The sequence below is a fragment of the Xenopus laevis genome, chromosome 2L, assembly GCF_017654675.1.
Source record: "Xenopus laevis strain J_2021 chromosome 2L, Xenopus_laevis_v10.1, whole genome shotgun sequence".
NCBI classification, from domain to species: domain Eukaryota; kingdom Metazoa; phylum Chordata; class Amphibia; order Anura; family Pipidae; genus Xenopus; species Xenopus laevis.
In genome coordinates this window covers 139,332,771-139,354,871 of record NC_054373.1, presented here as the reverse complement: position 1 = coordinate 139,354,871, position 22,101 = coordinate 139,332,771, and the positions used below count along the sequence as shown (strand labels likewise).

General features: G+C 36.8%; 1 protein-coding gene across 1 annotated transcript in view; it reads right to left on the bottom strand.

Moving 5' to 3' along the window:
- Nucleotides 1-205: 205 nt before the first annotated feature.
- Nucleotides 206-22,101, bottom strand: part of dnajc15.L (DnaJ heat shock protein family (Hsp40) member C15 L homeolog) — a 31,967-nt gene continuing 10,071 nt past the window's right edge. The window contains exons 2-6 of the mRNA XM_018247313.2: nucleotides 19,336-19,387; nucleotides 17,202-17,275; nucleotides 16,982-17,058; nucleotides 12,151-12,221; nucleotides 206-615 (exon numbers count right to left, since the gene is read on the bottom strand). Of these exons, the coding sequence (XP_018102802.1) occupies nucleotides 545-615; nucleotides 12,151-12,221; nucleotides 16,982-17,058; nucleotides 17,202-17,275; nucleotides 19,336-19,387 (345 nt within the window). The 3' untranslated portion in view covers nucleotides 206-544. The remainder of the gene's footprint in view (nucleotides 616-12,150; nucleotides 12,222-16,981; nucleotides 17,059-17,201; nucleotides 17,276-19,335; nucleotides 19,388-22,101) is intronic.

Here is a 22,101-nt window from a genome sequence, read left to right as displayed (position 1 = left end):
AACTTGCAATTAGAATAGGGGTTTGCGGAGTAATAACATTGTACACTACAGTACAATCTACAGTAAATGTAATATATTCAGCAAGCATGTTACAATGTTTTATATAGCCAATAATTGGTATTTCCTTGATACCTTGATATTAGTCTCTTATAGACACAGCAGCTGTTGAATGTAGGAAAATAATTTAAACCCCAAACACAAAAGATAAAGAATTATATTACGTATTTAATGGTTCATATTGTATATAAACTGGTGCAGAAGCAACTGAGGTCCAAATGAGACGATTGTGAAGATTCTTACAATAGGGTACTATACGAAAGGACAATACCATATTTTGGAGCTTTCTAGAAAAAGACATGCGTATCAAACAAAAAGCTCGACCAAAAGCGTTCAGTACCTGGTACCCTGTAACTAAATGTTTTGACCCTGGAACTCCCTGAAAATAAATATACATAAAGTTGGAACTTGGAATAAAAAGACATTTGTGCAAATCACGAGCAAAAGTACTTTACACTGAAACAAAGCAAGTTATAATTCATCTCTGTCATTGTTTGTTACTCGATTCCAGTAAATCCTTTGCTTCATTGATTTTCATTGCCATATAAGGAGATCCACCTGTAATAAAAAGCAGAGATTGAGAGATAATCCTTTTGTGACTACAGACAGAAAACATTAAAAAGATTGAAAAATGCACAACAATAAAATATGATTCTCCTTTAGGGAATCTCTGGAAACTTTTTGCAGAGCAGGTTAATGGTAGGTCTCTTGGAAGCACATACACAAGTCGTGTATTTTTATAAATAATAAGCCATGCAATGCTACATACATCACAGAGGAAGCTCAAGGAAACAAAATCTTCACTAAAACACGAATATGCATTTAAATAAACAGTGGAGTTGCCTCTAATCTACTGACCTCAGCAAGCACAACCCTGTCCCATTTAATGCCAACAATGCAAAGAGAACGCATCATCCTGAAGACAACTGTGCAATTTCCAGGCATCTGGACTGGGCCAGCGGGACACCTGGAAAAAAAACCTGGTGGGCTCCCAGAAGCAGTCCCTGACCCCCACCCCAGTCCGATGCTGCGTCAGACTGCAGTAGAATGAATGTAGTGCAATGTCAGCATTCATTAAACAATCCCATTGATTTTGTTTGAAAGTATTTTAATGGTACAGCACTGCGCAACATATTGACGCTCTAAAAATACATGTTAATAATAATAATGGTGAGCGTTTTTAGGAATTCAATTCAATTTCAGTTTGTAGTGTTTGTCATCAAAGTGAATAGGAGCAGTGGAAGGTGATCTTGTGTGACTTCAGATGCAACAAAACAAGATTGTGTTACTGTGCAATGTAACAAACAAAAAAAGCTATCACATGAAGCAACGTAGAGGGTTCTTCACAGTCAGGACAGTGAGGTTGTGGAATGCACTGCCCGGTGATGTTGTGATGTCTGATTCAGTTAATGCCTTTAAGAATGGCTTGGATGATTTTTTGGACAGACATAATATTAAAGGCTATTGTGATACTAAACTCTATAGTTAATATAGGTATGGGTATATAGAATTTTAATTAAAAGTAGGGATGGGTGTGTGTATGGATGCTGGGTTTTCATTTGGAGGGGTTGAACTTGATGGACTTTGTCTTTTTTCAACCCAATTTAACTATGTAACTATGTAACATGGTATTGCAGGAAAAAGTCCACATAAAACAAGCCTTGATGATTTTTTCTTTGCATTAAATAAGTCGGTCAGAGTGATAGTTACATTATAAAAATACCAAGGGGCAGATTTACTAAGCTCGAGTGAAGAATTCGAATGAAAAAAAAATTTAGAATTTCAAAGTATTTTTTGGGTACTTCGATCATCGAACTGCCACTTTAAACCTACCAAGCTGCAATGTTAGCCTATGGGGACCTTCCCCAGGACTTTTCTAAGCTTTTTTTGATCGAATAAAAATCGTTTGATCGAACGATTTTATCGTTCGATCGAACTATTTTTATTCGATCGCTCAATCGAAGCATTTGCGCTAAATCCTTTGAATACGATATTCGAAGGATTTTACTTGATAAATCTGCCCCCAGGTGTCAGAAAAAGGTTTTTTTTTCCCCTTTGTCAATATGTAGCCCCATTTTCTGTGTAAGAATGATTTTTGTTTTCTTAATTCATTGGGTAAAAAAGTTTCAGTCCCTGAGCTACAAATGGCGACTATAAAAGGACTACTTGGCAGAGTCTTTTTTTTTTGCACATTACATGCTGCATTCAGCTGTTTGCAAATAGCCGCAGGCTATGATTGTGTTAGTCAGCTCATGATCAAATAGAGGTGGGCAGGGGCACATACAAGTTCCCTGCCCCTCGCTGCCCCTACCTTAATCATCATTCAAAAACACAAGGAAGGGAGCAGCAGGATGCAAAGGCATTGGGGCCCTGCCCTAAGGCACTGTAACAGCTCATGAAATACTGCATGATTTGGTTAACTATACCGACAGTGATTATTATTTAACACAGTATAGACATATACATATATATAGCAATAGTAGATAAGGTACTGACTTAAAGGAAAACTAAAATTAATACTTAAGCAACAGATAGTTTATATCAAATTAAGTGGCATATTAAAGAATAAAGTAAATACTGCCCTTTTACATCTCTTGCCTTGAACCACCATTTTTGATGGGGGTCTGTTCTCCCTCAGGGATCACTTGACCAGAAAATACTACAACTCTAAGGGGCCGATGCATCAAGCTCGAGTGAAGGATTCGAAGTAAAAAAACTTCGAATTTCGAAGTGTTTTTTGGGTTACTTCGACCATCGACTACGACTTCGAATCGAAGGATTCGAACTAAAAATTGTTCGACTATTCGACCATTCGATAGTCGAAGTACTGCCTCTTTAAAAAAAACTTCGACCCCCTACTTCGGCAGCTAAAAGCTACCGAATTCAATGTTAGCCTATGGGGAAGGTCCCCATAGGCTTGCCTAAGTTTTTTTTGATCGAAGGATATTCCTTCGATCGTTGGATTAAAATCCTTCGAATCGTTCGATTCGAAGGATTTAATCGTTCGACCGAAGGAATAATCCTTCGATCGAATTTTCTGCGCTAAATCCTTCGACTTCGAAGTCGAAGGATTTTAGTTCCTAGTCGAATATCGAGGGTTAATTAACCCTCGATATTCGACCCTTGATGAATCGGCCCCTAACTGTAACAGGAAGAAGTGTGAAAGAAAAAGACAGATCTGTCTTTTAATTGGCTCATGTGACCTAACATATATGGGTTGTTTGTGTGCACTGTGAATCCTAGGATCCCAGGGGGTAGCTCTTATTTTTTTAAAATGGCAATTTCCTATTTAGGATTACCCAATGGCACTAAAAATTTATATTATTATGAAAGTGGTCTCTATTAAAATATATTGCATAAACCAGCTCATATGTAAAAGCCTGCATCATGTCAATAAACCTACATTGTTTGGAGGTATAGTTTTCCTTTAAACCATTCCCCCTACTGTCTTAAAACTAATCTCCAGCATATCACTGGCTCACATGGCAGGAAAATTGTTTCCACAGTATGCATAAAGACAGCATAAACAATGTCGTATATTTGAATTCCCCAAATTTATGGAACTATTTATAAATGCATATCTGTATTTCCAAATGCTTTACATTAGCAGCAATTTGTTTCTAGCATTGCTGCACTTTTGAAGTTATTAGTCATTTTCATATGGTTATTGGCAATTTCAGACTCCAATAAGTGATTTTAGTTAGGACATGTCAGCAGCTTGCAGTAAAATATGAAGAGTGCTGTAAATCTGTGAGCAGAAAAAGCAAAAATACACTTTCTCCTGTTTGACTTTTGAAATACAGTGTAATGTTTCACCATCTGCTATTTTTAAGCAGAAGCGGGAATGAGCATATGGGCCTGAATTTTTTCCAGCAGATGCGGTCTACTTAGACGATGTAATAATAGTCTTTCTGTAAAATAAATCTTTTGCATTTAAAACCTGGCTAGTTACAGCGTTCCTGCTCAGTTGCCGAGGTCTATAATTTCTGAACTCTGAATGGCATTAATATTTAATGGAATGTTTACAGACGGAGAATTTTATCATAAGAGATTTTATTTCTGGTGTATTACCAAAATGGATCTGATAAAGCAGCGTTTTTTCATTTTTAGCATTCACAGCTATAAATAATTAATGAGATACAGCTCAGCATTACCCAGCTTATATGAATGCAATGAAAGTAAGAGTGAACTCGTGTGAGGGTAACCCAAAATAAGATTCCATTTTCATTAGGGAAGAAAAAGTGCTTACAACAGTGCTTCTTACTCTTTTCTTAAAGGGACCTGAAATGTTTCAGGATCAATGCTATGTTCTACTATATGGCTTACAGTTGGTGAGTATATATATATATATATATATATATATATATATATATATATATATATATATATATATAAAGTCAATTGTGGTGAGCGCACTCTTACCGGATTTCTTAGATGATGGGTGCGTTGGTCAAGTTTTTGCATATGTAGTAAAGAATGGACCCGCACTCCAATGTTCTTAGTGAAAAAAATTTTGTGTTTTATTCACAATGCATATCCAACGTTTCCTTGAGAAAGGTCCCAACGTGGACCGAAACGTTGGATATGCATTGTGAATAAAACACAAAATTTTTTTCACTAAGAACATTGGAGTGCGGGTCCATTCTTTACTATATATATATATATATATATATATATATATATATATATATATATATATATATATATATATATATATATATATATATATATATATATATATATATATATATAGTGATTAAAGTACCCCCTCTTGTAAAATATAAGGATATTATAAGTTACCAAGGAGCTTCATGACCATATAATAGGTCAGGGAACAGGTCATGGAACTCCGAGGTAACTTCCAATATCCTCATATTTTGCAACAGGGGGTACTTTATTTATTATAATACACAAATTTCAGTGAGTCATGTGACTGAAATGACATCAGAACTCACCGTTTATAACTGATGACATCAGAACTCACCGTTTATAAGGATATAATTTACAATATATTCATGGCTTTTGTGTATTATATATATATATATATATATATATATATATATATTTTATATATATATATATATATATATATATATATTTTTTTTTACCTATGGATGATTGGCCAAATACCGTATCAGCTTTTCAGAAGAACGACACTTGTGACATCACACCAAAGTCCTGGCTGTTAGCACAGTAGAAGTTGTGGTACAGGTATGGAATCCATTAACCAGAAACCCATTATGCAGTAAGCTCCGAATTATGGAAAGCCCAACTCCATAGATTCCAATTTATTCAAGTAATCCAGATTTTTAAAAATTATTTATTTTTTCAAGTAAACATTAAATAAACCCAATAGGCTGGTTTTGCTTCCAATAATGATTAATTAGATCTTAATTTGGATCAAGAACATGCCACTCTCATTATTACACAGATATAATTATTCCTTACTGAAAGCAAAACCAGTCTATTGGGTTTATTTAACGTTTAAATGATTTTCTAGTAGACAAGGTATTAATATCTAAATTACGGAAAGATCTGTTATCCAGAAACCCCCAGGTCCCGAGCATTCTGGATAACAGGTCCTATACCTCACCATCCATAAGTATATAAATATTGAGAAGGCACTAGTGTGAATGGAAAACGTTTATAAAAAAAAAAAAAAAAGGGAACAAACTGCTGTTTGCCTATTCTACCACTCAAAATCTGTAAATGTGAAGCCTACAGCGAAGTAAAGCTCCCCATAAACTGTTTTTAAATTGCAATTTATATTTTCTTATGGGAGCCACACAAGAAGTTTCCTCGTGAGGCAACTTCGTAAATCGAAGCGACGCAAGTGCATTGGCGCAGGCGATTTTTCATTTTAGCAGGGGGGAGGCAGTTCGGGAGATTGTCGCCCGCAGAAGAGGTGATTGGTCGACTAAATCTCCCCGAATCTGCCCGTGTGCCCCTGCCCTAATCTCTTCTAAATGGATTAACACTGGAAATAATGTGAATTGCATGTGAGAAAACATACACTTTACTTTAGCTTTCCTAAAGGCACCAGAAGTTGCCTTGCGAGGGATTTTGTATTGCTCAACCCATAGAAATATTAAGAGAGAATATGATGTATATTCTGACAACCAGATCTAAATTTGTTGGCTCTGGCTGTCAAAGGAATCGTGGTTCAAAAAAGCTGAAGTTTAGCCAGTTGGATTCTGCCGTTATGAATTTAAAAACAATAATGACTGCATTTCTGATGTGGAATTTATATATACAGCAAGGGAAAGTATTGAACACATCAACATTTTTCTCAGTAAATATATTACTAATGGGGCTAATGACATAAAATTTACACCAGATGTCGATAACAACCCATGTAATCCACACATACAAAGAAATCAAAACAAATGAGTCCATAAATTAAGTTATGTTTAATAATTTATTATTAATATAGAAATATATTTACGGAGTATTTTCAATGCTGTATATAGTCTCTGCAAAGTCATTTCAGGTAGCATAATATTTTTAGATTAGTGATGTGCATTCAAAATGCTTTTTATATGATGTGGAATCTTATATCCAAAACTGCTCAACGGTCTTAGTCTTAATAATACTTTTTGAGGAAAGAACACACAAAAATGTTGCTGTGGTCTTTTAATGCAAGAACTAAACTGAATCTTTGAGTAGAGGTTGAGGTTAAGATAAACATTTATTCCTATAATGCCTTTTGAAAATATATGGCATAAACAACAAAGGAGATGTGACAATGAGACAAACCAAACTAAGCATGTAGGAGGATTATTAAATGGGAGTTGAAGCGAGTCTGCTTTTGCACACCTAACAATTCATTTAGCATGTATACATTAGGAGTAAAATACAATATATAAATATGCAAATACAGATTACTGACTGTGCCAAAAATTTTAAAGACACTGATTCCTGAAAAAGTGTATCTTTTAGTTTGTATGAGCTGCTGCCAGTGTCTGCATATATTTATTATTATTATTATTAACATGTATTTATATAGCGCCAACATATTGCGTAGCACTGTAAAGTAAATATGATTATACAACTACATCACATGAATTACATATATAGAATATATGGAGTAACAAACATCACAATCAATACAGGTACAAAAAGGTGAGGAAGGCCCTAAGCATAGGCATACAGTCTAAAGGGAAGGGAGTAATACACAAGGTGTGGGAGTGGGCAAGATCGAATTAAGTGGGTGAGAAATGTGGTATTGTATGTGGTGTTGCGTTTGGTAGTTAAGCAGAGTGAGGGTAGGCTTCTCGAAAGAAGTGCGTTTTCAGAGATTTTTTGAAAGCAGAAAGGTTGGGAGAAAGTCGGACAGACCGTGGAAGAGCGTTCCAGAGGAGGGGTACAGCCCTTGTAAAGTCTTGAATGCGAGCATGTGAGGAGGTAATGAGAGAAGAGTTGAGTAGCAGGTCAGTAGAGGAGCATAGTAAGCGAGTGGGTGAGTACATAGAGATGAGTTCAGAGATGTAGGGTGGAGCAGAGTTGTGAAGTGCTTTGAAAGTCAGTGTCATTAATTTGAATTTGATTCTGAAGGGTAACGGAAGCCAGTGCAGGGATTGACAGAATGGCGAGGCAGAGGAGGAGCGGTTGCTGAGGTGTATGAGCCTCGCAGCAGTGTTCATTATGGACTGGAGAGGTGACAGTCTCTGGAGGGGGAGGCCAATTAAAAGAGAGTTACAGTAGTCTAGACGCGATATGATGAGAGAGTGAATAAGAATTTTGGCAGCGTCTTGGGTGATAAATGATCGTATTTTGGATATGTTCCTTAGGTGGAAGTGACATGATTTAATAAGTGACTGGATATGAGGAGTGAATGACAGGGCAGAATCTAGGATAACCCCAAGGCACCGGGCCTGGGGAGAGGGGGTGATAGTGGAATTGTTAACTATGATGGATACTTCGGGGATGCTACTGGTGTTAGTTGGAGGAAAGAGAACCATTTCAGTTTTAGAGAGGTTTAATTTAAGGTAGCGTTGCGACATCCAGGTAGAGATAGCGGACAGGCAGGAGGAGACGCGAGTTAGGAGTTCTGGGTTGAGATCAGGAGATGAGAGATAGATCCGAGTATCGTCAGCATAGAGGTGGTAGTGAAAACCATATATATATATATATATATGGTCAATGTGCCATAACCTAACTCTGCTGTACAACTTATTCACCATGAATAAAGACCACAATGCAGAGGATGCTGGGATAGGAATGCAGACACCAGCACAACTGATTGTTATAGGAGATACAAATGATCAATTTGAGTCACAGTGTAAGGGACTGTGGATGGAAAACATCATTTATTATATTGTAAAGAACAACTGCCCTTTGTGAAAGCTGGTAACAAAAGCCACACTTCCTTCAAGAACTGTTGCCATCTTTTATTTCCGACATCCCCGCTAGTAATATACAGGTAAGGAGAAATTCAGCCTGCCCTCGACCCTAAATCACAATACCTTAACTGACAAAATTTTGCCATTGCAGAAACCTCACCCAACCCGTACCCGTGCCTTCTCACTCTGAAAATCTTTTTTTGCTATAACAGGAAATGATTTACAACAATTTCAGAGTAATTTTGTCGGAAAAGCCCTACATTGTGTGCAATTAACATTAGAAAGATTAGGAAAACAACGGACTCATGTAGACCGAAATATGAAACCAAGCATTATTCTATATGGGTATGTGCCTATAGTTACATAGTTACATAGTTAAATTGGGTTGAAAAAAGACAAAGTCCATCAAGTTCAACCCCTCCAAATGAAAACCCAGCATCCATACACACACCCCTCCCTACTTTTAATTAAAATTCTATATACCCATACCTATACTAACTATAGAGTTTAGTATCACAATAGCCTTTGATATTATGTCTGTCCAAAAAATCATCTAAGCCATTCTTAAAGGCATTAACTGAATCAGCCATCACAACATCACCCGGCAGTGCATTCCACAACCTCACTGTCCTGACTGTGAAGAACCCTCTACGTTGCTTCAAATGAAAGTTCTTTTCTTCTAGTCTAAAGGGGTGGCCTCTGGTACGGTGATCCACTTTATGGGTAAAAAGGTCCCCTGCCATTTGTCTATAATGTCCTCTAATGTACTTGTAAAGTGTAATCATGTCCCCTCGCAAGCGCCTTTTTTCCAGAGAAAACAACCCCAACCTTGACAGCCTACCCTCATAATTTAAGTCTTCCGTCCCTCTAACCAATTTAGTTGCACGTCTCTGCACTCTCTCCAGCTCATTTATATCCCTCTTAAGGACTGGAGTCCAAAACTGAACTGCATACTCCAGATGAGGCCCTACCAGGGACCTATAAAGAGGCATAATTATGTTTTCATCCCTTGAGTTAATGCCCTTTTTTATGCAAGACAGAACTTTATTTGCTTTAGTAGTCACAGAATGACACTGCCCAGAATTAGACAACGTGTTATCTACAAAGACCCCTAGATCCTTTTCATTTAAGGAAACTCCCAACACATTGCCATTTAGTGTATAACTTGCATTTATATTATTTTTGCCAAAGTGCATAACCTTGCATTTATCAACACTGAACCTCATTTTCCAGTTTGCTGCCCAGTTTTCCAGTTTAGACAGATCACTTTGCAAAGTGGCAGCATCCTGCATGGAACCTATAGTTCTGCACAATTTAGTATCATCTGCAAAAATAGAAACAGTACTTTCAATGCCCACCTCCAGGTCATTAATAAACAAGTTGAAAAGCAAGGGACCTAGTACAGAGCCCTGCGGTACTCCACTAACAACACTGGTCCAATTAGAAAATGTTCCATTTACCACCACTCTTTGTAGTCTATCTTTTAGCCAGTTCTCTATCCAGGTACAAATACTATGTTCCAGGCCAACATTCCTTAATTTAACCAGTAACCTTTTGCGTGGCACTGTATCAAATGCTTTAGCAAAGTCTAAGTAAATCACATCCACTGCCATCCCAGAATCGAGGTCTCTACTTACATTCTCGTAAAAAGAAATTAAGTTAGTCTGGCAAGATCTATTACGCATAAAACCATGCTGGCACAAACTCATAGTATTATGATTTGCTATGAAGTCCAGTATCTTATCCTTTATTAACCCTTCGAAAAGCTTTCCTAATACTGACGTCAAACTAACTGGCCTATAGTTTTGAGGCTGAGAACGGGATCCTTTTTTGAATAGAGGCACCACATTAGCAATTCGCCAGTCTCTCGGCACTATGCCAGATCTCAATGAATCCTGAAAAATTAAGTAAAGAGGTTTGGCAATCACCAGATGAATACCATCTGGCCCTGGACCTTTGTTAATCTTAACATGTTCAAGTCTCTTTTGAATTTCTTCGTGTGTGAACCATGCATCATTAGTTGTATTACTAGAATTGGGAGTGTTAAGAAGGAAACCTTCACTTACTGGTTCTTCATTTGTGTAGACAGATGAAAAATACGAGTTCAGAATCTGCGCTTTTATTTTGTTTTCATCAACCAGCTGACCCCCCTCTGATAGTAAGGGTCCCACCCCTTCCTGCTTCATTTTTTTACTATTGACATATTTAAAAAATAATTTTGGATTTTTTTTACTGCTTGCTGCAATATCCTTTTCTATAGCAATTTTAGCTTGCCTAATAGCTTCTTTGCATGATTTATTGGCCTCCTTGTACCTTATAAATGTTTCGGCTGTACCAGCTAACTTGAAAGCCTTAAAAGCACGTCTTTTCTTACCCACCTCAACACCAACGCTTCTATTGAACCAAAAAGGTTTTGCTTTGCAACGACGTTCCTTGCTTAAAAGTGGAATATACTGACAAGTATATTTATTAAGCAGCATTTTAAAGACTTCCCATTTTTGTTCTGTGTTTAACCCTGTGAAAAGCATTTCCCACTTAATATGTTGCAGAGATGCCCTTATACTGTCAAAGTTTGCACGTCTGAAATTTAGTGTTTTAGTTACTCCCTTATAGAATTGCTTCTGCAACAGAATCTCAAAGGAGACCATGTTATGATCACTATTCCCTAAATGCTCACCCACACAAATGTTAGAGATGAGTTCAGTATTGTTAGTTATTACAAGGTCCAAAAGAGAGTTATTCCTAGTAGGTTCTTGAACGAGCTGGAATAAAAAGTTGTCATTCAGCATATTTACAAACCTACTAGATTTTTCTGTCTTAGCAACCCCATTACCCCAGTCAATGTCTGGATAATTGAAGTCACCCATAGCAACAACTTGACCCAGCTGTGAAGCCGCTTGTATCTGCAAGAGTAGCTGGGCTTCATACGCGACACTTATACGAGGTGGTTTATAGCATACACCAATGATAATTCTTTTTGATACCTTTTGCGCAGTTGAAATCTCTACCCAGAGTGATTCTACACCCTCACCTATGCCAGGCTAGGAGGCTATCCCTGTTCACCGAGAAAGACATACAGACCTGGAGGAAACCCGACCTGCTACATTTTCAAGATTCAGAACCACAGAACAAAAATGGAATGCTGCTTGAAATTTTCTTTTGTTCAATTGCATTCCATTGTCCGTTCACTTTAAGGTGAATATCAATACAATAAACAAAAGAGACCCAAGAATGTGCTAGAGAAACCAAAACATGCATAGTTTTAATCTTTATCATGATATGCAGGTCATACAATTACGACTTCACTCTGTGGCTGTTATTTCTCCATCACAGATCTTGTCAGCATCAGGATTAAGTCTACATGAGAAATGGGCCAAAGGACTGAGCCAGCTGATATTAGCTATCTATTAACTGATAACCTTAATGACATTTGCAACACAATGATGCACATTTAAATGCTTGGTGGCAACACAAGTCGGTATGTAAATGTATATTTGCATACGGTTAATTTTCCTGAGAGGCTGGTCATACAAAAAAACTTATATCAAGAGAAAAAGCCAGAGTTATCCAAAAAGCTCTTATAGACACAAAATTCATCATTGCATTTGTGGGATGGCAACACTATCAGAAGGAACAAAACATTCTCCCTATAGTTGAATACACTAAAACTAGATTCGGTTGAATAAATTAAGAAACAAAAATAATCAAGTTTCCATTATGTTATTATTCAAAATACAAAGTTCAACTTCACCTTTATCTGGATGATTTAATATCATGATTTTCCGATGAGCTGCGCGAATTTTGGATTTGCTAGCAGATGGGCTGTAAAAATAAAGCTTTTGTTATAAAATTGCATAAACTGTGACGAGTATATTACATTTTAGAGCCTACTGTAAAAAAGGACTTGTGCCATCTAGTGGGCATGACAGAGAAGTACATTACTGTCAAATTTGCACAAATATTTTGAATACAAATCTACTACCAAACTCTCAGAGTTTTCGATATCAGCTATGAAGTATTCATTAGCCGGCTTTTTAATTAGATCTTCTTTGAAATAATTCAAATACAATTCTATTTGGTTAAGCACTTCCTGCATGCCAGAATTCATTAGAATGCATTTATTAACATGTGAGCTTGGTCCTAAATACAATGGAGGAATTCATCAGAGGCAGAAAAGCAAGAACCTTATACTGTAGGGATGAATAAACAAGGCCGTACTGCAATTATTGATTGGATTGCCAAAGTAATAAGATTAATGAAAACAATTACAAAATACGAAGTGGTTAAGTCTGTTAACAAGAAATGACAGATCTGGGTTGATAGATTTGTCAAGTTAAATGTGAGATTTAATGTATTTAGAAGGGATTAAATTAGAGTTAGCGCCTAATTGCAGTATACAATAAAGTTTGGGTCCAATGCTTCCTATTAGATGTAGTTAAATGAAGTATTAGTCACTAACAAAGGCCAGCTGCCAGTTCATACACTCCTGCAATTTAGTGTTTGACATTTAAAGCCAAGGACTACATAAAACTAGCGATGCACTCTCAATACAGGATTTGGCTCAGTCTGAATATTTTTTGCAAAATATGGATTAGGAGAAATCTTAATTAGCGTCATCCCTATAAAAAACAACTTTTAGTTCTTTGAAAGAATGCTCTGACAAAATCAGACAGCAACTTTCTGTTATTGTAAATATGGTGAAACTGGTGATAAGTTTGGTTAAACTTTCTAAGCTTTTAAAGGAGAAGGAAAGCTACAGAGGCATTTTATTGCCAATAGATTAGCTGCAATAGTGCAAGCTAGAATGCTATATTTATTCTGTAGAATACTTTACCATACCTGAGTAAAAAGCTCTAAAAACTCTCTGTTTGTTAAAGATAGGAGCTGCAGTATTAACATGGTGTGATACATGTTAATACAGCAGCACTACTTTGGGGGTTTACTGGTATATTTAGATGGACCTTTCTGATAAGGCTTACTTAAAGTGGACCCGTCACCGAAAAAAAATATTCAAAATCTTATTTTATCACATTAGTCAAGCAAAATGAACTTTAATTACACTATATAAATTATTTGAATCTTGTTTCCATCAGTCTGGGAATTCATAATTATAACAAGCAGGCAGGAGCCATTTTGTGGACACTGTTATTAAGACAAGCCTTGTATCATCTCAGAATCTTGTTTGTGCAACAGAATGGGCGACCTGATGTCCATCTCCATGTCCTGGTTACACAATTAAATGGTGAAGAGAACAGGGGAATGTGGGGAGAGAAGTGGCATGTAGGAAGTGCTGAATGGAAAGTGAAAGTAATTGTCTGCCCCTCCTCTATGCCTAGGCATAGAGGCGGTGCAGACAATATTTGATTGACAGCTGAGATTTTTAAATGAGTTTACAACAGCTATGAATGCTTTAATAAAAAATAGAAATTGGATTTCATGTTTAATTTTTAAAGGACTTTTATTATACAGATTTTTGTGTCTGGGTGACGGGTCCACTTTAACCTTTCCTTCTCCTTTAAAAACAAATTCAAATGTGTCACATGCATCCGATATAAAATTGCACAAATGTCTTTATTGTATAAGAAGTGGGGAATCATAATAAAAAAGACAGATGGCAGTGTGTTAGGAGTTTCTTTATTTGGGGATTTTTGCAGATAACAAGTTGTCTAATTCCAAGCAGTGTCATCATGTGGCTACTAAAGAAGACTTAAATTATGAGGGCAGACTGTCAAGGTTGGGGTTGTTTTTTCTGGAAAAAAAGCACTTTGCGAGGGGACATGATTACACTTTACAAGTACATTAGAGGACATTATGGACAAATAGCAGGGGACCTTTTAAACATAAAGAGAATCACTGCACCAGATGACACCCATTTATAATAGAAGAAAATAACTTTCATTTGAAGCAATGTAGGTAGGTCTTCACAGTGAGGACCGTGAGGTTGTGTAATGCACTGCTGGGTGATATTGGGATGTCTGATTCTGTTAATGCTTTTAAGAGTGGCTTGGATGATTTCTTGGACAAGCATAATATCCAAGACAATTGGGATACTAATATCTAAAATATATAGTGTATGGAGGGGTCAGTGTGAGTATGTGCATGAATGTATGTACGCTGGGTTTCATTTGGAGGGGGTTGAAATTTTTTCAACATAGCTTAACTATCTAACTAAGTTGTAATCTTAGCATAAATGTTTACTCCAATGAGCTATTTAGATGCAGAGATCCATTTGTAATGATCCAATTGTAATGCTTGTCAATTGTAAAAAAATAAAATGGCATAATGGATAGTTTCATCTATTATATCCAATATATAAAAGCAGATGAAAATATATGGATAGCAAAAGAACATTCCTAAAGTGTATGTTTAATGCCTAGCTATGAGAGCAGTTGCTCTGACATCCTATTTGATTATGAAAGGTGCTTTATTTTCACCTGTTGTTTTAACTGCCCTACAGTGTGCTTACATGTTAGGAAGCTCTGGCATCCACTAGCTAAGTGACAGCAAATTTGAGTTGCAAAGTGTAACTCCTTCAGAAAGTATTTCATCTTTTCAAGGAAACATAACTGACATAGAACAACCAGTATAATTGCAGTTCACATATACAAAAAAAAAAAAAAATAATCCCATTGAAAAATATCATTATGTACAAATACAACAATGCATATAAAAGTATTACAGGTAAGTGATGTATTTTCCAGAAGACTTGGGACCTGGGGTATTCCAGATAATTCGCCTTTAGGTACTTGTGCTGTGTAAACAGTGAAGCACTACCGGTGATATTGCCCATAGCAACCAATCAGCAATTATATTTCAATTGTTAGAAAACAAAAGCAAAGGTCTGATGTAGTATCAAAGTATTTTAGATTTGTGATATTGATGTTTGTGTAGTTTTACACATTGGAGGGGGGGGGGTCCTCAATAAACACTGGGCATATTTGCACCTGGGGAGTAACCCAAGTAATTTCTGCTATAACTTTACTCAGAGGTTTTGCACAGCTGGAAGGCAAAGCGACATGAGGAGGGTACAAAACAAACTAAATAATTGCAGGCTTGAACACATCATTTAGTTCTTTCACTTCCACATCTCCCTGTACAGGTTTACTTTCACATCAAATACCTTTCTAAGTGTCAGGACAAAATGCACATTTTTATCAAAATATATGTAAAAGCGTTTCTTCACAGATTTCAGCTGAAGCTTGCTTATTAAGCAAAGAGAGACTTTAAGGAAAACATCGAAGTGTATTACAACCAGTTAGAGGTTTACTTTCATTGGTCTATTAGCTGACTGAAAAGGCTCACGGATGCGTTGCTGTGGGATTCTGCCCAGGTGCAAATTTGCCTGGGGTTTATAAATGAGCCCCACTAACGGATTTGCTGCTTGCTTGTTGTGTGCAAAGACATAGAAATATACAAAATAAACATTGTCAGGGGCATCTTTAGGAATTTACAATGTGTTATGAGATTTCAATGAAAGTATGCATATTTTAAATGGAATACCTTAAAAACCTGCAGGAGTACAAAAGGGGATTTTAAATCAATATATTTATATTTAATATTTGGGGCATGGTACCATTAAAATCAGCAGTTTTTGCTTGCATATAAAAAAAATTACGTAGTTTTATTTTTTTATTATATATGTATTTACAACCACATTTCTTCTTACAAAAGTACAATTACACACTTATTTCCCATAAAAATGTCAGTTTCCCAGCTGCCCCAGTCATGCGACTTGTACCTGCACTTTAGGATGGAACTACTTTCTGGAAGGCTGTTATTTCTCCTACTTAATGTAACTGAATGTGTCTCAGTGGGACTTGGCTTTTACTGTTGAGTGTTGCTTTTAGATCTACCAGGAAGCTGTTATCTTGTGTTAGGGAGCGGTTTTCTCGTTACCTTCTCATTGTTTTGTTGTTAGGCTGCTGGGGGGGAAGGGAGGGGTTGATATCACTCCAACTTGCAATACAGCAGTAAAGAGTGAATAAAGTTTATCAGAGCACAAGTCACATGACTGGGGCAGCTGGGAAATTGACAAAATGTCTAGCCCCATGTCAGATTTCAAAATTGAATATAAAAAAATCTGTTTGCTCTTTTGAGAAATGGATTTCAGTGCAGAATTCTGCTGGGGAAGACATGCATTTTTTTAAACTTGCTATGGTTCGCTATTAAGTTGTTTTTTAGAATGGAGAATTCTTAGCAACTTTCCAATTATCAATCATTTTTTCTTGTTTTATTTATAATTAGATTTATTTGCCTTCTTATTCTTTTTCTATGACTGATATTACTACTTTTTATTACTCATTCTATTTAGGGCCTCTCGTATTCATATTCCAATTATTATTCTAATCCATGCATGGTTGCTAGGGTTGTTTGGACCGTAGCAATTGGATTGCTGAAATTGCAAACCGGAAAGCTGCTGAATAATAAGCTAAATAGCTCAAAACACACAAATAATAAAAACCAGTTGCACACGGTCTCAGAATATCACTCTCTACATACAATTAAAGTTAATATAAAAATTAACTGTTTAATTTTTTTCTCATCTACAAAACATGCATGATTGCTGTATACTGAACACCCACCTGACACCAAGAATAAGGCTAGCTTCCCGCCTACTCATTTTCTGATCAAATCCTCCTTTGTAATAATACGAAAGGCTCTGTTGAGAGAAAGCAAATGATTTAACTGCAGTGTAACAATTTCACATGACAATATTAGCATAAGATGAACTTGTGAATTAAAAGTAAACCACATAATTATAGTTTTGTTTAGATATAAATATATCAGCAATGGGAAACTTACTGGGGTTGGGATTTTTTTAGCATTTTCTGCTATAACTTGACTCAAAGGTTTCCACAGCTGGAAGGCATAGCGACCTGAGGAGGGTCAAAAACAAAGTCATATAACATAAAATGATCTGTCATAAAAAATTGCTTGCTTCAAAACATCATTCTGTTCCTTCATTTCCACATCTCGCCATACAGATTTACTTTCAAGTTAAATTTAATTTTTATCAAGATATATGTAAAAGGGTTTCTTTACAGATTTTGTCTGAAGCTTGCTTACTGAGCAAAGAGATACTTTATTTCTTTAAGGCAAAACACTGAAGTGTATTACAACTCAAAGAATCATAGCATAGCTTGCAGGCGTGCAATCCATTTGTAGTCTTCCGTACCTCAGAGGCACAACCAGAGTTAGTTTTGCTCAAAAGGAGCAGCCTTCTATATCCAAATGTTAAAACTGAACAAAGCATAATAATCCTCCTGCTCGCATCGAAGGGAGAACCTGCTCCTTCCCTGTAACAGTATTATCATGGCTCCCTGTTAAGATACGGATAGCTTACAAAATCCATTTTACAAAAAGCCCTCTGTTCCTCATAGCATCACTTGTGTCTCTCCATTTGTTCCTGTTCTTCTGAGAGCAACCATCTGTTCACACTACCAATATCGACTTCTACATGAACTTGGCTGGTTTTAGGTGGCGAGTTTTAGGTGGCGAATAGTGGAATTAGAGCGGTTTCCAGAGTAGATGTCTGATAAATATCACATTCAAATTCAAACTCTAGTTGGTGATTTAAAATTCGAAGTTGTGAGTTTTGACCAAAAACATTTGTTTAGATTTGAATTTGAATTTACCATTCAAACCTTAAAGGGATGCCGTCACCGGAAAACATGTTTTTTTCAAAACGCATCAGTTAATAGTGCTACTCCAGCAGAATTATGCACTGAAATCCATTTCTCAAAAGAGCAAACAGATTTTTTTATATTACATTTTGAAATCTGACATGGGGCTAGACATTTTGTCAATTTCCCTGCTGCCCCCAGTCATGTGACTTGTGCCTGCACTTTAGGAGAGAAATGCTTTCTGGCAGGCCGCTGTTTTTCCTTCTAAAATGTAACTGAATGTGTCTCAGTGGGAAATGGGTTTTTACTATTGAGTGTTGTTCTTAGATCTACCAGGCAGTTATCTTGTGTTAGGGAGCTGCTATCTGGTTACCTTCCCATTGTTCTTTTGTTTGGCTGCTGGGGGGGGGGAAAAAGGGAGGGGATGATATCACTCTAACTTGCAGTACAGCAGTAAAGAGTGATTGAAGTTTATCAGAGCACAAGTCACATGACCTGGGGCAGCTGGGAAATTGACAATATGTCTAGCCCCATGTCAGATTTCAAAATTGAATATAAAAAAAATCTCTTTGCTCTTTTGAGAAATTAATTTCAGTGCAGAATTCTGCTGGAGCAGCACTATTAACTGATTAATTTTGAAAATAAAATCTGCCCCAACATGTGCTGGAGCCATGTCAATAAACATTAACCAAGCTGAGAACATATGGGGGCCCATTTACTTAGCTCGAGTGAAGGAATAGAATAAAAAAACCTGGGAAGAAAAATAGGGAAGGTCCCCATAGGCTTTCTAATGTTTTTTTGGTCGAAGAAAAATCGTTCGATCGATGGATTAAAATCCTTCCAATTGAACAATTCGAAGGATTTAATCGTTCAATCTAACGATATTTACGGTAAATCCTTCGACTTCGATATTCGAAGTCGAAGGATTTACATTCGGCAGTCGAATATCGAGGGTTAATTAACCCTCGATATTCGACCCTATGTAAATCTGCCCCTAAATGTGTTGAACATTTTCTGTTTCTATAACTTTGCTGGGTGAAAAGTGCTGTTTTAACCAGTGTGGTGTTATTCACGATGCTAAGCCATTACCACAATGGTTTTACCTTATTTAAAGTTATGAAGGAGGTGCGATAGCAATTGAGCACTTAAACTTTAATAAGTGGATCTGTGTTGGAGGAAGTACAGTAAAACTCAAACATATCTATCTGGTAATATATCATGGATTTTTAAACCAATAACAATTTAAATAATTTGCAATGGAAAAATGTGCTTAAATGCTAAAGTAGATCTACATATATTTAAATAATCTTTACCTGCAAAAGCTGCAGCTGCAACACCAAGTCCTACCGCTATTAATGTTCCACCCTGAAAGGAAAAAAAAACATTTATTTAAGAACAGACAACAAACCCATAGCAGCATGTTCCATCCTGATTTTGATTAATTTAATGTATGTCTTGGGTTAGCTATAATATTTATTCTCACTTCCACTCTGGTATTTTATGAACCTAATACAGGTATGGGACCGGTTATCCGGAATGCTTTGGATCTGGAATTTTCCGGATAATGGATCTTTCTGTATCTTGGATCTTCATACCTTAGTCTTCTAGAAAATCATGTAAATATTAAATAAACACAATAGGCTGGGATTGCTTCCAATAAGGATTAATTATATCTTAGTTTGGATCAAGTACAAGGTACTGTTTTTTTTAAATAGAGAGAAAAAGGAAAAAGTTTATGAAATTTTATATTTGGATAAAATGGAGTCTATGGAAGACGGCCATCCCGTAATTCGGAGCTTTCTGGATAACAGGTTTCCATGGCCCAGAACACTGCCCATCACTGAGGTTGCATAGTGCATTATACTGTCCACACTAACACCATCAAACACAGCAGAATTCAAGCCAGGGGGATGATTTCACTGAAGCATTACAGAAACCAGCTATATGCAAGGTAAGACAAGAGTCCACAACAACATACCAGCAACTGGATTTTAAACATGGGGTTGTGGAAGTCACAGTGAGAAATCAATTTAAGCTTCTTCGTAAGCGGGCCATCATGAACAAGATTTATCAATTAGTGAAAAGAGGATGTCCTGTAGCACACCGCATAAAATTGTAAACCACACTTCTTGACAAAAATCCTTCAGACTTTTCTCTATAACACCGCCAAGACCAAAAGAGCTTAGTTCAGAAGGCAAACATTTATATGGCACATTCTTGTCATTTGGCTACTGTACCAGCACAGTCCAACTTCCTATATGATAAAAAGTAAAATGTACATGATTTATGTTTCATAAAAACAATTCATACTACGACTTAAAAAGCCATTCTCCAGGAAATTAATCATAGTTTTGATCTTTTAAACTTTCAAATTGCCCCACTTCAGATGCCATGTTGCCAGCTTTTATCCAATTCACGTGAATTCCTCCTGTAGGTCTTTACTAGGAGTGATAAAATACCTGTACATGTAATTTTTAGCCTCAATACATAGAGTTAAAAGGGAAGTAAACCAACTATTACTGCAAAAGTCCCCCACCACCCACCCAAACAGCATTCCCCCTCCGGTGTTGAGCATGTAAGTGAAGTCTGATACTGTAGGTGTAACATACTAGTTAAACAGGAACCTGGAGTTAGGTTGCTGGCACAGATCTGACTCTTTCCATAAGGCAGGAGAGCCCAGCTAGTCACAGTATTCATCCAAAGCCTTTTTAGGGCCCTGGAATTTTATGCTGCAGTTCTAACTGGGAACCTACCAACTGCAGAGTTAAGAGGTTCTAGGCAAAGTACAGACAAGGATCAAGCAAAGAAGAGACAAAAACAGGCAGCGACATTCGTCGTTAAGGGACTGGCCAAATTCAAAACCAGGATTAAAACATCACTTGAGCACGGAAAGACTTGAGCACGATCTGAGACAATCAGAAGCCAGCTTGGGCAAAGAGTGAATGACAGAAGGAGTTTTGGTACCAAAACTGCAGGAGGAAGTGATCCAGAGAAAGAAGGGCAAAATGGCTTCAAAATGAGCTACTGCATAGGTCAAGACGCACATGTGGCAACGCAACAACGTTAACACGCGCAGAAGCCTGCGGGGCCTGGAGTTCAACTGCCGGTCAGCGAGAATGGAGGTAGGAGAGCGCACCTGACCAACAGCACGCGTTACAGTAGGAACATGTGAGCTACAACTACAAACAAATTAAATACAGTTATAGTCAGGGAGAACTTTAGCCCCAAATAAAGCGAGAGGCAATGTATCTCGAAACCCTAAAACATGCCTTTTACCCTTCCAAGAAGCAGCTTATTTGATGGCTGGAGTAGGCGTTAATATCCTATAGGTCAGAATTAGCTCAAATTGTCTGCACTGTTAAAAACATAACTGTGCAGGATAAATAGGAGGAAAAACTGGGCTATATATGCATAGACTTTTAAAATCACACATATAATATTAAAATGTACACCATAAAAATCATGACAATATCCCTTTAAGGATCCCCTGTCCTAGCAGTAGAATTTTGGCAAAACCGACACATAAAACGATCTTTACTGTACTGGGAAGGTTAAATTTTCTAAACTAATATTGTATCTATAACAATTGCAGAAATTCTGACACTAAAGATGGACGACTTTAAATTACCGCACACCAGGAGTGCTTTTATACCATCTGTTGATCAGTCACAGAAACATACCAAAAAAATGTAAAAACAGAAATGAAATTGCTCCTTTAAATTATTCTTTTGACTCTTTCACAAACCACTATAATAAGATTTTGTTTTACAGATCATATTTTAGATTACCTTTTATGCAGCGGCCATTATGAATAATAAATACAGTACATTCCAATATAACATTACATCTTCTTTCATGCAACAGAAAGATCTTGCAGAGCATTAGTTAAATATATCACATATTAGCAATGACTGAAACTTGGAGCAGTAGGGAAACCATCTGCTTCATCCCCAGCTGGAAGACTGTTAATGCTAAAGCATTTCTCAATAGGACAGAAATGATTTACTTCTTATTCTTGGTCCTGATATTTCTTATTCTGCTGAGGTGCCTATTCTGGAATTTTATGCTCATTCTTGTGT